General features: G+C 47.0%; 2 protein-coding genes across 2 annotated transcripts; both read left to right on the top strand.

Annotated features, from left to right (window-relative positions):
- Nucleotides 1-1,152: 1,152 nt before the first annotated feature.
- On the top strand, nucleotides 1,153-5,116 carry LOC108635274 (cationic amino acid transporter 3-like; the record flags this gene model as incomplete). Its single annotated transcript, XM_018045492.1, has 5 exons — nucleotides 1,153-1,241; nucleotides 4,029-4,200; nucleotides 4,433-4,545; nucleotides 4,699-4,912; nucleotides 5,083-5,116. Coding segments are annotated over 5 exons (622 nt in total), but the record flags the coding sequence as incomplete, so codon positions are not given.
- An 8-nt stretch (nucleotides 5,117-5,124) lies between these two features.
- LOC108635275 (cationic amino acid transporter 3-like) lies at nucleotides 5,125-7,101 on the top strand. The gene is made up of 6 exons (XM_018045493.1): nucleotides 5,125-5,221; nucleotides 5,323-5,425; nucleotides 5,607-5,806; nucleotides 6,005-6,171; nucleotides 6,422-6,530; nucleotides 6,694-7,101. Exons 1-6 carry the CDS (start codon nucleotides 5,125-5,127, stop codon nucleotides 6,780-6,782), a joined length of 765 nt encoding a protein of 254 aa, XP_017900982.1. The 3' UTR covers nucleotides 6,783-7,101.
- Nucleotides 7,102-13,301: the final 6,200 nt, after the last annotated feature.

Consider the following 13,301-nt stretch of genomic DNA (forward strand, 5'->3'; position numbering starts at 1 on the left):
TGGGTCTTTTACCACCTGTCCTCATCACTCAATACTTCATGGAATTTAACTCCTAGGGTCAGGGACAGATAAACAATCTTGCTGGCTCTGTGTCTTTTTTCTCAGCAGATCATAGCCTCCTCAACTATGTCTAGGATGGTGTGTCAGTATGTTCGCCAGTTGTCAGAAGCTGTCCACAGGCGAGGGGCAGACACCATAAAGAGTCTGACGGTCTCAAGATTCATCTGAGCGCCACAGAGCTGGGTGTTCTTGGGTGTGGGCAGGAAACCTGGGAGCGCCTGTACATCGTGCTTGGTGCAGTGGCCAAGTACGTAGCTGGACCAGCGATTGTCATCTGCTTCTGGTGGCCGGCCTGTCTTCTCTGCTGTCGAGGCTCTGCTATGTGGAGTTTGATGCACGGGTACTACGCTCCTCTTCTGCGTATGTCTGCAGCTACGTCATGATGGACAGCTCTGGGCCTTCGTTGTTGGCTGAACATCATACTGTTATTTTTACATTGTGAGGTGATGGGACCAGGCGACAGGTGTGGGGGAAAGGTGTGGGGCTAAGGTCAGGAAACTGGGAGATGGGATTGTGTCTCATTCATGGCACTTTGTTACCTGACTTGAGGGTGGGAAATGGGTAACTGTGGCTGGAAAACCCACAACTTCATTCTAGTCAGCTCTCTCCTGCTTCCTTAAATAATTGACTAAGAAGAGAAGGAAAGGAAATTGTGGCACGGTGGGAGGGAGGCGTGTCCCACAGCTCATCACCTCATTATATTGGAGTCTTTGCTCAGCTGTTGCCTCTGAGTGATTTTTTTGGGGGGCGGGGGGGGTTCCACTTGATTTAAAATTTCATCCCTCATCTTTTAGCCCTCCTGGTCCAACTTCCCAGTTTTCTTTCCTTGTGAAACACTGACCTCCTCCTAACCTATTAAAGAGTGGACCTTTTTTGTGAGTCATCTCAGTCTGCTCTCGATACCCCATGGAAAAAAAAATCTTTGAGCTTATATATTTTGTATATTTTTTCCTCCAATATACGTCCATTGGCACTTACTAGGTGTTCAATTTTGTCTGTGAATGTTCGTTTTTCTGCTGCTGCAGCCATTGCATGTACAGCCCGCGCCTGAGGTACGCCTTTGACAGCCTCATTGGGGACCGCATCTCTCAGAAATTGGAGGAAACTGTCCCTCTGCATGCACCCTACTTTCTGGCCAGGATGCAGACTTTTCGCACTGGGCCTGGTGCTGCTGCTTGCGGGTGAGTCAGCGCGTTAGATATAAGATGTGATGAGGGGACTCCTATGGTGGTCCAGTGGTTAAGAATCCACCTTGCAATGTGCGACAAGGTTCGATCCCTGGTCAGGAGCTAAGATCTCATGTGCTGCAGAACAATTAAGCCAAGTCCTTAGCCTGCACACTACAACTAGAGAATCTGTGTGTGTGTGTGTCTAGTTGCTCAGTCACGTCTGACCCTTTGTGACCCTTTGGACCATAGCAAAATAGACTCCTTTGTCACTGGGATTCTCCAGGCAAGAATACCAGAGTGAGTTACCCATTACCTTTTCCAGGGGATCTTCCTGACCTGGGAAGTGAACCCATGTCTCCTGTGTTTCCTGCATTGCAGGTACATTCTTTATCCACTGATTCCCAAACTTTGCTGTTTGGGTCGCAACAAAAGATCCCACAGCTAAGACCCAACTCAGCCAAATTCAGTTCAGTTCAGTCACTTAGGCCTGATGGACTCTTTGTGACCCATGGACCGCAGCACGCCAGGCTTCCCTGTCCAGCACCAACTCCCGGAGTTTACTCAAACTTATGTCCATTGAGTCGGTGATGACATCCAGCCATCTCATCCTTTGTCGTCCCCTTCTTCTCTCGCCTTCAATCTTTCCCAGCATCAGGGTCTTTTCAAGTGAGTCATCTCTTCACATCAGGTGGCCAAAGTATTGGAATTTCAGCTTCAACATCAGTCCTTCCAACGAATATTCAGGAGTGATTTCCTTTAAGATGGACTGGTTGGATCTCCTTGCAGTCCAAGGGACTCTCAAGAGTCTTCTCAAACACCACAGTTCCAAAGCATCAATTCTTTGGCACTCAGCTTTCTTCACAGTCCAACTCTCACATCCCATACATGACCACTGGAAAAACCATTGCTTTGACTCAATAGACCTTTGTTGGCAAAGTAATGCCTCCGTTTTTTAATAGGCTGCCTAGGTTGGTCATAGCTTTTCTTCCAAGGAGCTTTTAATTTCATGGCTGCAGTCACCATCTGAAGTGATTTTGGAGCCCCCCAAATAAAGTCTCTAACTGTTTCCATTGTTTCCCTTCTATTTGTCATGAAGTGATGGGGCCAGATGCCATGATCTTGGTTTTCTGAATATTGAGTTTGAGGCCAGCTTTTTCACTCTCCTCTTTCACTTTCATCAAAGAGGCTCTTTAGTTCTTCTTTGCTTTCTGCCATCACTGTGGTGTCATCTGCATATCTGAGGTGATTGATACTTCTCCCAACAATCTTGATTCCAGCTTGTGCTTCATCCAGCATAGTGTTTCTCATGATGTTCTCTGCATATAAGTAAATAAGCAGGGTGACAATATACACCCTTGACATACTCCTTTCCCAATTTGGAACCGGTCAGTTGTTCCATGTCCAGTTCTAACTGTTACTTCCTGACCTACATACAGATTTCTCAACAGGCAAGTCAGGTGGTCTGGTATTCCCATCTCTTGAAGAGTTTTCCACAGTTTGTTGTGATCTACACAGTCAAAGGCTTTGGCATAGTTAATAAAGCAGAAGTAGATGATTTTCTGGAACTCTCTTGCTTTTTCCATGATCCAACGATGTTGGCCATATGATCTCTGGTTCCTCTGCCTTTCTAGATCCAGCTTGGATCGCCTCACAGTCAAGGGACTCTCAAGAGTCTTCTCCAACACAACAGTTCAAAAGCATCAGTTATTCAGTGCTCAGCTTTCTTTATAGTTCAACTCTCACATCCCCACATGACTAGATACCAGTGAAACACACTCTGGAATTTTGACAATTCAATGTCTCTAAACCATGCCAAATATTTGGGGAATAAAATTTACTCCCAGGTGAGAATCATTTTCTTAGACTGACATATTTTCTTCTTAGTACTGAGACAAAAGATTTTCATTTTTTATTTCAGAGGAAATTCACATAGCATAAATTTATCAATTTGCTATTTCCCCCAGCTTTACTGAGATGCAACTGACATACAGCACAATAAGTTTGAGGTGTACAATGTGCTTTTTTTTTTTTTTTTTTTTTTTGCTGTACTAGGTCTTTATCGCTGCTCACAGGTTTTCTCTAGTTGCAGAGAGCATGGGTTACTCTTTGCTCTGATACACAGGCTTCTCGTTCTGGTGGCTTCTCTTGTTGCAGAGCACGGGCTCTAGAGCTCGGGCTCAGTAGTTACAGCACATCGGCTTAGTTGGTCTGCAGTACGTGAAATGTCCCTGGACGAGGGATGGAACCCGTGTCCCCTGCATTGGCTGGCAGACTTCCAGACACTGGACCACCAGGAAAGTCTCACAGTGACTATCTGATAGACTTGCCTATGCGAGATGATTGCCACAATAAGAAATGAACTATTAGGTCCTTCCTGGTGGTCCAGTGGCCGAGACTCCTTACTCGCAGTGCAGGGGACCAAAGGTTCCACCCCTGGTCAGGGAAGTCAGATCCTACTTAACGGAACTAAGTGTTCACATGCCACAACTAAAGATTCTGTTATGCCACAGCGAAGACTCAGCCCAGGCCAAATACAAATAAAATGAAAAATTTTTTTAATTATAAGAAAAGAAATTAACTATCTTATGGGTGAAATTCAGGAGCACTAGTACATTCACAATGTTGTCCAGCCATCACCTCCATCGACCTTCAAACATGTTCATCTCCCTCAAAAGACACCCTGTATCCCTGAGCATCACGGTCCATCCACCCCACCCCCACACCCCCCAGCCCCCAGGCTGCTCCCTGGCTCTATGGACTTAGTTACTGTGCGTGTCTCGTATTCCATCTCTCCTGCAGTACTACTCGCTCTGGGAGTTCCTGAGTCAGCCTGGGTTTACAGAGTGTTCACGGGCATCAACCTTTTGGTTCTCAGCTTCATCATCGTCTCTGGCTTCATTAATGGAGACCTGCACAACTGGAAGCTCACGGAACAGGACTACCCATTGGCAACAGCTGTATTCTCGTATAGGTTATGAGCGTACCCTTGGTCATATTAGTGTGTGTGTGTGTGTGTGTGTGTGTGTGTGTGTGTGTAGGGAGGTGGGAGCTGAGAATCTGGTGGGGACTAAAGAGACTGAGGCTGGTGGATCCGGATGGTGGGTTTCCTGGAGGCCAGAGTTTGTGGTATTGAGGGAAGAGTCCAGAAGTGATGGCTGAACCCACCTCACCCATGATCTTTCTTGCTCCTTCTCTCACCACAGCTTGGGCCCTCCAGGTGCTGGAGGGTTTGTGCCTTTTGACTTTGAGGGGGTTGTCCAAGGAGCAGCTACGTGTTTCTATGCATTTGTTGGTTTTGCTGCCATTGCCGCTAGAGGTAACATGATCACTGAGTGTCCCATCGGGGGTCTGGACAGAGTTTGGGCTGCCCTTGGGCACAGAGGTTGGGAGAAGGTTAGCCTGCTTTAGGCACTTCTGTGCTTTCACCCCATGGCGTTTTCCTGACCTGCTGCTTCCACCCCTTTTGCAGAGAGAGGAGACCTCAAGCCTCAGCGGTCCATCTCCCTGATCTCACTCCTCATGTGCTTTTTGGCGTATTTCGCTGTCTCAGCGGCACTCACCCTCATGGTGCCCTACTACCAGATTCATCACCACAGCCCCTTGCCCGAGGCTTTTCTCCATGTTGGCTGGGGCCCTGCCAGATATGTGGTGGCTGTTGGCGTCCTCTGTGCTCTTACGTCCAGGTCAGTGTCCGGGTTTCTCCCCGTCAACTGTCAGATGCTCATTCACCCCAGCCCGTGGGACTGAGAGACAAGAGGGAAAGACATCTTGGTCCGTGTAGACTAGCGGAGCGCATGCCCTGGTCTCCCCTGCTTCTCCACGTCCTCACACGTGTCTCCACTTTCTCTCCCAGCCTCCTGGGTGACATGTTCCCATGTCTCGGTTAATCCGTGCAATGGCAGAGGACGGGCTCCTTTTCCGGGGACTTGCCCGGGTCTATGGTCACACAAAAATCCCCGTCGTGGCCATCATGTCTTCTGGAAGCCTTGCAGGTGAATAAGCAAAACTCGCTCCTTCCTTGATCCATTTCCCTTAAGTGCAGTTCCAATGGTTTCTTAATCCCACCCCTGCCGTTTTTGCTCCCCCATTCTAGGATCATGGCATTACTCTTTGAGTTCAGCCACATTGCAAACCTCATGGCAGTTGCGTCCCTGCTTGCTTACTCCCATGGTGTCCTTCTCGGTCCTTGTTCTCAGGTGAGACCGCACTACACCTTGACTGAGGGGCTTGGGGTCATGGGGATAATGGGGAGGTCATCCTGGCCTGTGTCTTCATTATGTCTTCTGATCGTTCAAGAGAAGAAAGAAGTGGAATAGACAATCTGGTGTTCTGTGAATAGTGGCTGCTGTTAATATTGCCTTTAAACCTCTAACTCAGGTATCAGCCAGGTCAGAATTTAAGTAAGAGTGAGAAAACGGAAGAAGAAACTGAGATGGAGCTTGTACCTGTAGGAAGTCCTTTGGACTCTGTACCTGAAGCAGGAACCTCAAACATTCTAAAGAGCCTGTGGTTCCCTACCAGCACCACCCCCACCCGGAAATCTGGCCAGATTGTCTATGGATGTGCCTTCCTGCTTGGTGAGCAGTGGGGTTTCCCTTTGTTCATGTTCTGAAATGGACAGGATGGAGTGAGAGTGTGTATTTTGTCAGTTAAGGAGTCTGGGAGATATGATGGCCCTTCCTGATGTTGGTGGTTTCAGGGAGGGGTGTGACCCGAGGTCCTGGCGTCTTTGGCTTCTGGGTCCAGCCTGTTCTCCTCCTCCTTGACCCTTGCAGTTCTCCTGCTGAGCATCCTGAGCCTGGTCCTGGCCCAGTGGCCCAGACGTGTGTTCTCTGGAGACCCCGCGCTCACAACAGTGGCTGTGCTGCTGCTGCTGCTCATCACTGGGGTGACGGCCATCATCTGGAGGCAGCCCCAGAGCCCCAGACCTCTTACATTCAGGGTATGTGACCTATGTGTACAAAGTGTCTATGTTCAGTGAAGGAGGTCTGCGTGCTTTGAGACATCAACATCCCTTGCTGGACCAGGGAAGAAAAGGAGTTGCTGAAACCTATGGACTCCTCCCTGATCCACACTCAGTGCTTACAAACCAGGCTCAATAGGCACTGAACACAAAGCCTGACCCACGAAGGTCAGGGTCTCCCTTTCAGACATCTGGGCTGTGTTCAGGGATGAACTGACTCTGCCCACAGGTCCCTGCTCTGCCTGTCCTCCCGCTGGTCAGCATCTTCGTGAACCTTTACTTGATGATGCAGATGACCTCTGGGGCCTGGATCCTCTTTGGCATCTGGAATGCCATTGGTGAGTGACTTTCTGGGCTGAAGAGGCTTCTTGAGTGACTGAGCCCAATCTTCTTCCTACCACCTCCCCCCTAAACTGTGTCAGACACCAGAATAGAAGGCTTACTGGGTATTCATAAGTGAAGAGAGCCCCGTTTTTCTTCTTACTCTCATTTCCCTACTAGGATTTGCCATATACTTTGGATATGGGGTCCGACACAGCTTGGAGGAGAACAATGAGCCACCAGCCTCCACCTCCCAGACTCCGGACTAAAACACCCCTAGTGATGAAGCATCTTAGCCAAAGGAAATAGATGCTGTGTGGACCCCTCCATACACTGGAGGTATCCGCTGGTTCAAGGCACACTTTGAGCCTCTATGGACTGTGCAAGTGGAAAGCATTTAGTGCCCTGTATTTATTGCCAGTGGACAAAATGACTTTGCTATTGTATAATTTTTAAGTAAACTCTCTTAAGCTTAATATGCATCAGAAGATTGCATGCTTCATAAGTGTGTAGTAAGATGAATCTTCACAAAGAAAGTATTATGATGTTACTGACAACTAGAGGAAGAAATAAAATATTAGCCTACACATAAGATGCACCTTCTTGTACTTATTTCCAATAAGAATGAGATTGTCCCATGGGAAGGAAACTCAGGTAACTATGTATTATGTCAGGAGTTACACTTTAGGGGCTTCTCTGATGGTCCAGTGGCTAAGACTCTTTGCATGAAATGTGCCCATCTTTGCATAAAATGTTCCCTTGGTATCTCTAATTTTCTTGAGGAGATCTTTCTTCAAAATAGTCTTTCCCATTTTATTGTTTTCCTCTATTTCTTTGCATTGATTGCTGAGGAAGGCTTTCTTATCTCTCCTTGCTATTCCTTGGAACTCTGCATTCAAATGGGTATATCTTTCCTTTTCTCCTTTGCTTTTCGCTTCTCTTTTCACAGCTATTTGTAAGGCCTCCTCAGACAGTCATTTTGCCTTTTTGCATTTCTTTTTCTTGCGGATGGTCTTCATTGCTGTCTCCTGTACGATGTCATGAACCTCTGTCCATAGTTCATCAGGCACTCTATCAGAGCTAGTCCTTAAATCTATTTTTCACTTCCACTGTATAATCATAAGGGGTTTGATTTAGGTCACACCTGAATGGTTTAGTGGGTTTTCCCACTTTATTGAATTTAAGTCTGAATTTGGCAATAAGAAGTTCATGATCTGAGCCACAGTCAGCTCCCGGGCTTGTTTTTGCTGACTGTATACAGCTTCTCCATCTTTGGCTGCAAAAAATACATCAAGCTGATGTCAGTGTGAGAAAAAACAATCTGTAAAAAAATATATATATACTGTACATACTTTGATTGTAAAATAATTTTTTTCTAAGATATGGTGAACGTTAACTGACAACATAGTGGCCACAAATCCACAATTTGTGAAACAGGCAGCATTGGCAAAAAGTGAAGTATGTGTGTACATGTATAATCAACACGCATAAAATACATACCCGTATAAGATATATGGATTAAGGGTACACTTTACTTGTTTCACCACAAAAAATAGTTAAGACCTACTTAGTTAAAGGAGACAACTGGAGCCTGACTGCACGTCTCCCCAAAGGGCCAGGTCCTGACTGGGTGTCAGGCAAATTTTCCTGAGAAGAAATGGCATCTAGGGGACTTCCCTGGTGGTCCAGTGGATAAGAATCCACCTTCCAATCCAGAAGACACAGGTTCAATCCCTGGTTCAGGAAGATTCCACATGCTTCGGAGCAGCTCAGACTCTGTCCAAAACTACTAAGCCTGCGCTCGAAAGCCTGAAGCCACGGCAGCCAGCAGCCCCTGCACCCCAACCGGAGAGTAGCCCCCACTCCCCGCAAATAGAAAGAACTCACATGCAGCAGAAAAGACCCAGCACAGACAAAATCATAAATAAATAAAGGAAATGATAGAAATGAGGTCTCCTTTGTCTATTAATGATCACGTTGTCACCCGTCCAACTCCGGCTATCTGGGTTGGTCACACCTGCATAAACAGGAAGTGATGCTGAAAACTCAGCCTCTCTGAACACCAGTGTGGAGTCCAACCTCAGAGGCAGAGTTCTGGGTGGAGGAGGAAAGAACAGTTTCATTGCTTTTGCCAGCCCAGGGGACAGAGCGGGCTCCTGCCATTGAAACTGAGTCCCGACCCAGGCGAGTTCGTGAGGAGTTTATGGCAACTGTTCAGGGAGCAGTTTGCTGACAGATCAGGGTGTGTGCAGGATCCCAGGCGGTAGGTCTCCTCGTCTTGACAAAGATTAAAACTTAAGGGTCTCTGGCCCTTTTAATTTTGCCTTCAGGAGGCTTCTCAGCAGCTCCTTCCATGATTCCTGTTCAGTTCAGTTCAGTTCTCAGTCATGTCCGACTCTTTGCGGCCCAGTGGACTGCAGCACGCCAGGTCTCCAGTCCATCAGCAACTCCCAGAGTTGACCCAAACTCATGTCCATTGAGTCAGTGATGCCATCCAACCATCTCATCCTCTGTCATCCACTTCTCCTCCCACCTTCAATCTTTCCCAGCATCAGGGTCTTTTCAAATGAGTCAGCTCTTCACATCAGGTGGGCAGAGTATTGGAGTTTCAGATTCTGTGAGCAGCAACTGCTTGAAGCTGCCCTTTGGAACTCAGAGCAGGTCATGGAAGCTGAGTCTGGATACAAAAAACAAGGGACAGAAATGAACCTACTTACAAATCAGACGGAGACTCACAGACTTAGGAAATGAATTTATGGTTGCCAGGGGAAGCGATAGCTAGGGACGTTGGGAGGTCATGTACACACCGCTATATATAAAATGGAAAAGCAGCCAGGACCTACTGTAGACACAAGGAATCTGCTCAGTGTTGGGTGCAGCCTGGACGGGACAGGGACTTGGAGGAGAATGAACACAAGTCCATGTGAGACTCAGTCCCTTCGCTGTTGACCTGAACCTACGCCACCATCATTCCTTGGCTACACCCCACTACAAAATGTTTTTTGTATTTAAAATACTTTTGAAAAAGGAACAGGGGACAGAAAAAAGCCTTCATTCCCAGGAGCCCCATATGGTCCTGAGGTAGAAGCTAGTGGGCTCCAGGCTGGGCATTTACAATTAGACTTCTGTTTACATTTCCTGAGAAGGAGGCAGGGGCTCTGGGCTAGAGAGTTTACAAGCAGCCTCCTGTTGGCTCTTCAAGATGGAAATGACAAGAACAGAGTGAGTAGCTGGACTTTGTCTCCTGTGGACACTTTCAGGCAACAACTGTGGCAGGCCTAAACCCTCTTTGACTTAAAGGTCAAGAGTGACAGATTTCCCAGCCTTGTGGCCAGGGAGACATGGCACATGTTGAGGGTCAGAGAGGAGGAGGGCATCCCCCATAACAGGAGGTGCCAGGACCCACCCCATCCCATGGCCTCCCGGCTGGAATACATCCTGAAAAAAAGTTGCGCAGGCGAGTGGGTGAGGGTCCTAGGGCAGGTCAGTTGTGTTAAAATAAGTGGATAATTGGCTAAAGATAAACAAACTCAGAACTGCCCTTGTGGATGATTTTACTGACTTTGTTGGGTCATGGGGCTCCTCCTCCTGGGAGGAGGCCCGCACTCTTTCTCTCCAGCTGTGTCTCTGCCTCGCTTCTGTCTTAACTGAGCAAACTTCCTCTGAGTGCTCTCTCACTGTTGTGCTGTGTTTCTAAATAATACACTTTGTACCTGTTTTAGATTAAAAAAATTTTTTTTCCTCCTTGAGAAATGCATTTTTCAATGGAGGCAAGAGTCAGGGGAACCTTGTCTCTAGCCTCTGGCCCCCTGGTGGACGAGCGGCTAGGAGTCCTGGTTTTCATCCAGGCCACCCGGGTTCAATATCCGCGCACAGAGCTAAGCCACCCCTCACGGCTGACTCTCTCCGAGAATACCTGATGCTGAAACCCAGGATTTCAAGGTAAACTGCAGGTCTCCCCGAAATGCTGGCTGGGGACCTCTGAGTCTCTCTCTCCCATGAGAACTTGCTTGCTCTCACTCTCTGCTTCCAAGACGCACAGGTTTCCGTCTAGATCCGCTCGGTGAAGGAGCACAAGTTCTCTTTCCCTGTGTCCTCTCCCTCTGTCTCTTGCTCTCCTTGAACCGCAAACCCCCGCGGGTCCTCAGCCCAGCAGTGCGTCCTCATCAACGCTGCGAGCCGTGTGCAGGGACTTCTTGCTGGCACCATCAGCCAATTTCTCCCTGCTACACGCCGCACTTTATTTCCTAGGGGCGGTAGAAAAATCACAGCCCCCGGGCCCTCCAGTATATCTTCTCAAGCAGCGCACCAGCACACACACTGTGCCTTTCTCTCTTTTCATCCTGTGATTTTCTTTCCTACTTTACATGAGAAGACACAGGTTCGATCCCTGGGTTGGAAGATCCCTGGAGAAAGGAATGGCAGCTCACTTCTAGTGTTCTTGCCTGGAAAACCACGAATAGAGGAGTCTTGCAGGCTACAGTCCACGGTGTGGCAAAGAGTTGGATAGAACTGAGCGGTTAACACTTTCACTTTCCAGGTTTCTTTTTCATCTAAGCTTTAAGTCCCCTTCAACTTCACCTTCGATGCCACACAAACAAGTGCAATGCTATCAGGCATAATTCTGGTGTTTTTCTGAGAGTGTTTTAAGTCTCAGCAGTAACCCAGCTACTTTGTCAGTGGCATTGCAATCACATTTTAAATGTGAAAACCCCTAGAGACTATTTAATTAATTGGTTTACTATTTGGCTGTGTCTGGTCTTTGCCGCTGGCTTTCTCTAGCTGTCTGAGTGAGGGCGGCTCTCCAGTTGCAGCTTACAGGCTCCCCTTGTGGACACGTCTCTTTCTGCGGAACCCGGGCTCAGGGTGCGGGCTTCCGCGGCTGTGGTGCGCAGGCTTCGCTGCACGACAGCATGCGGAAGCTTCCAGGTCAGGGACACACTGCATCCCCTGCATTGGCAGGTGGATTCTTTGCCACTGGACTCAGCAGGGAAGTCCATAGGCAGACTTGAAACGTGCCTTCCTAAGTCTTCTCTTGACACACATACAGTTATGGTTTCACTTGGATGCCTTTGCAAAAGTGCTACCTCTTCAAGATATATAGAGAAGGCTTTCCAAAACTGAATCAAAATTCATTAGGTAAATAAATGTTGTTATTAGCAGTAAGCTGATGCCAGACTGGAATATGGTTTTCTCTGTCTGTTAAGAGAACAATGTTTTCTTGGAGTGCTGCTTTTGATAACAGACTGTGTGAACTCTTTGGGGTCTAAGTGATTTGTAACTGCTTTTGAGATCTCTCATTACTTTTGTTGAGAAAATAAGGAGTATTTCACAATCTCTGAAGATTATGGCACATGTAGATAAAGTTCATTCTGCTTCTACAAAAATTAACCTTTATTGTCGGACTTTGGATACCCTGATATCGTTGTGGCCATAGTGACTGAAAGTGAAAGTGTTAGTCCAGTCTTTTCTGATCTTTGCCGATCCTATGACTGTAGCCCCACCAGGCTCCTCTGGCCATGGAATTCTGCAGGCAAGAATACTGGAGTGGGTGGCTATTTCTTTCTCCAGGGGATCTTCCAGACCCAGGGATCGAACATGAGTCTCCCGCATAGCAGCCAGGTTCTTTACCATCTGAGCCACTGGGGAAGAGCGTGTCAACAGTCTACTCCTAACTGAGGGAATTTGAGATGGGTAAACAATGGCTGTTAATCAAACATTCAGGGCTCTGGGACACCCAAGAAGACTGCCCAGCTTTTCCTGGCTCCCTGGAAAATCTCATTTTTATTTGATGGGTTAAAGCCTTTCCTGGTTGCAAGATTGATGCCCTTACAATGAAAGGAAAATGGTAAAAAATAAATATGCATTCACTTGGAGTATGCCTCCCACAATCGCCAGTGATCAAGGTACTCACCTCACTGGCCAAATCATACCAACTTTAACAAAAAACCTCACAAACTTCTTGAAACTATCACTTTCACTGTCATCCTTCATCATCAGTCCAGGTCAACAGAACTAATAGAAAAACTGGACTCAAGTGGAACAGAAGTGAATTACATGGCATTAAAGGAACTTTCAAAAAGTTGGCTTATAACAAACACATGAAAAAGATGCTCAACATCACTCATTATTAGAGAAATGCAAATCAAAACCACAATGAGGTACCACTTCACACCAGTCAGAATGTCTGCGATCCAAAAATCTGCAAGCAATAAATGCTGGAGAGGGTGTGGAGAAAAGGGAACCCTCTTACACTGTTGGTGGGAATGCAAACTAGTAACAGCCACTATGGAGAACAGTGTGGAGATTCCTTAAAAAATTGCAAATAGAACTACCTTATGACCCAGCAATCCCACTGCTGGGCATACACACCGAGGAAACCCAGAATTGAAAGAGACACATGTACCCCAATGTTCATTGCAGCACTGTTTATAATAGCCAGGACATGGAAACAACCTAGATGTCCATCAGCAGATGAATGGATAAGAAAGCTGTGTACATATACACAATGGAGTATTACTCAGCCGTTAAAAAGAATTCATTTGAATCCAGTTCTGATGAGATGGATGAAACTGGAGCGATTATACAGAGTGAAGTAAGCCCAGAAAGAAAAACACCAATACAGTATACTAACACATATATATGGAATTTAGGGAAGATGGCAATGACGACCCTGTATGCAAGACAGGGGAAAGAGACACAGATGTGTATAATGGACTTTTGCGACTCAGAGGGAGAGGGAGAGGGTGGGATGATTTGGGAGAATGACATTCTAACATGTATACTAT

This window comes from Capra hircus, unplaced genomic scaffold, assembly GCF_001704415.2.
Source record: "Capra hircus breed San Clemente unplaced genomic scaffold, ASM170441v1, whole genome shotgun sequence".
Taxonomy (NCBI): Eukaryota; Metazoa; Chordata; class Mammalia; order Artiodactyla; family Bovidae; genus Capra; species Capra hircus.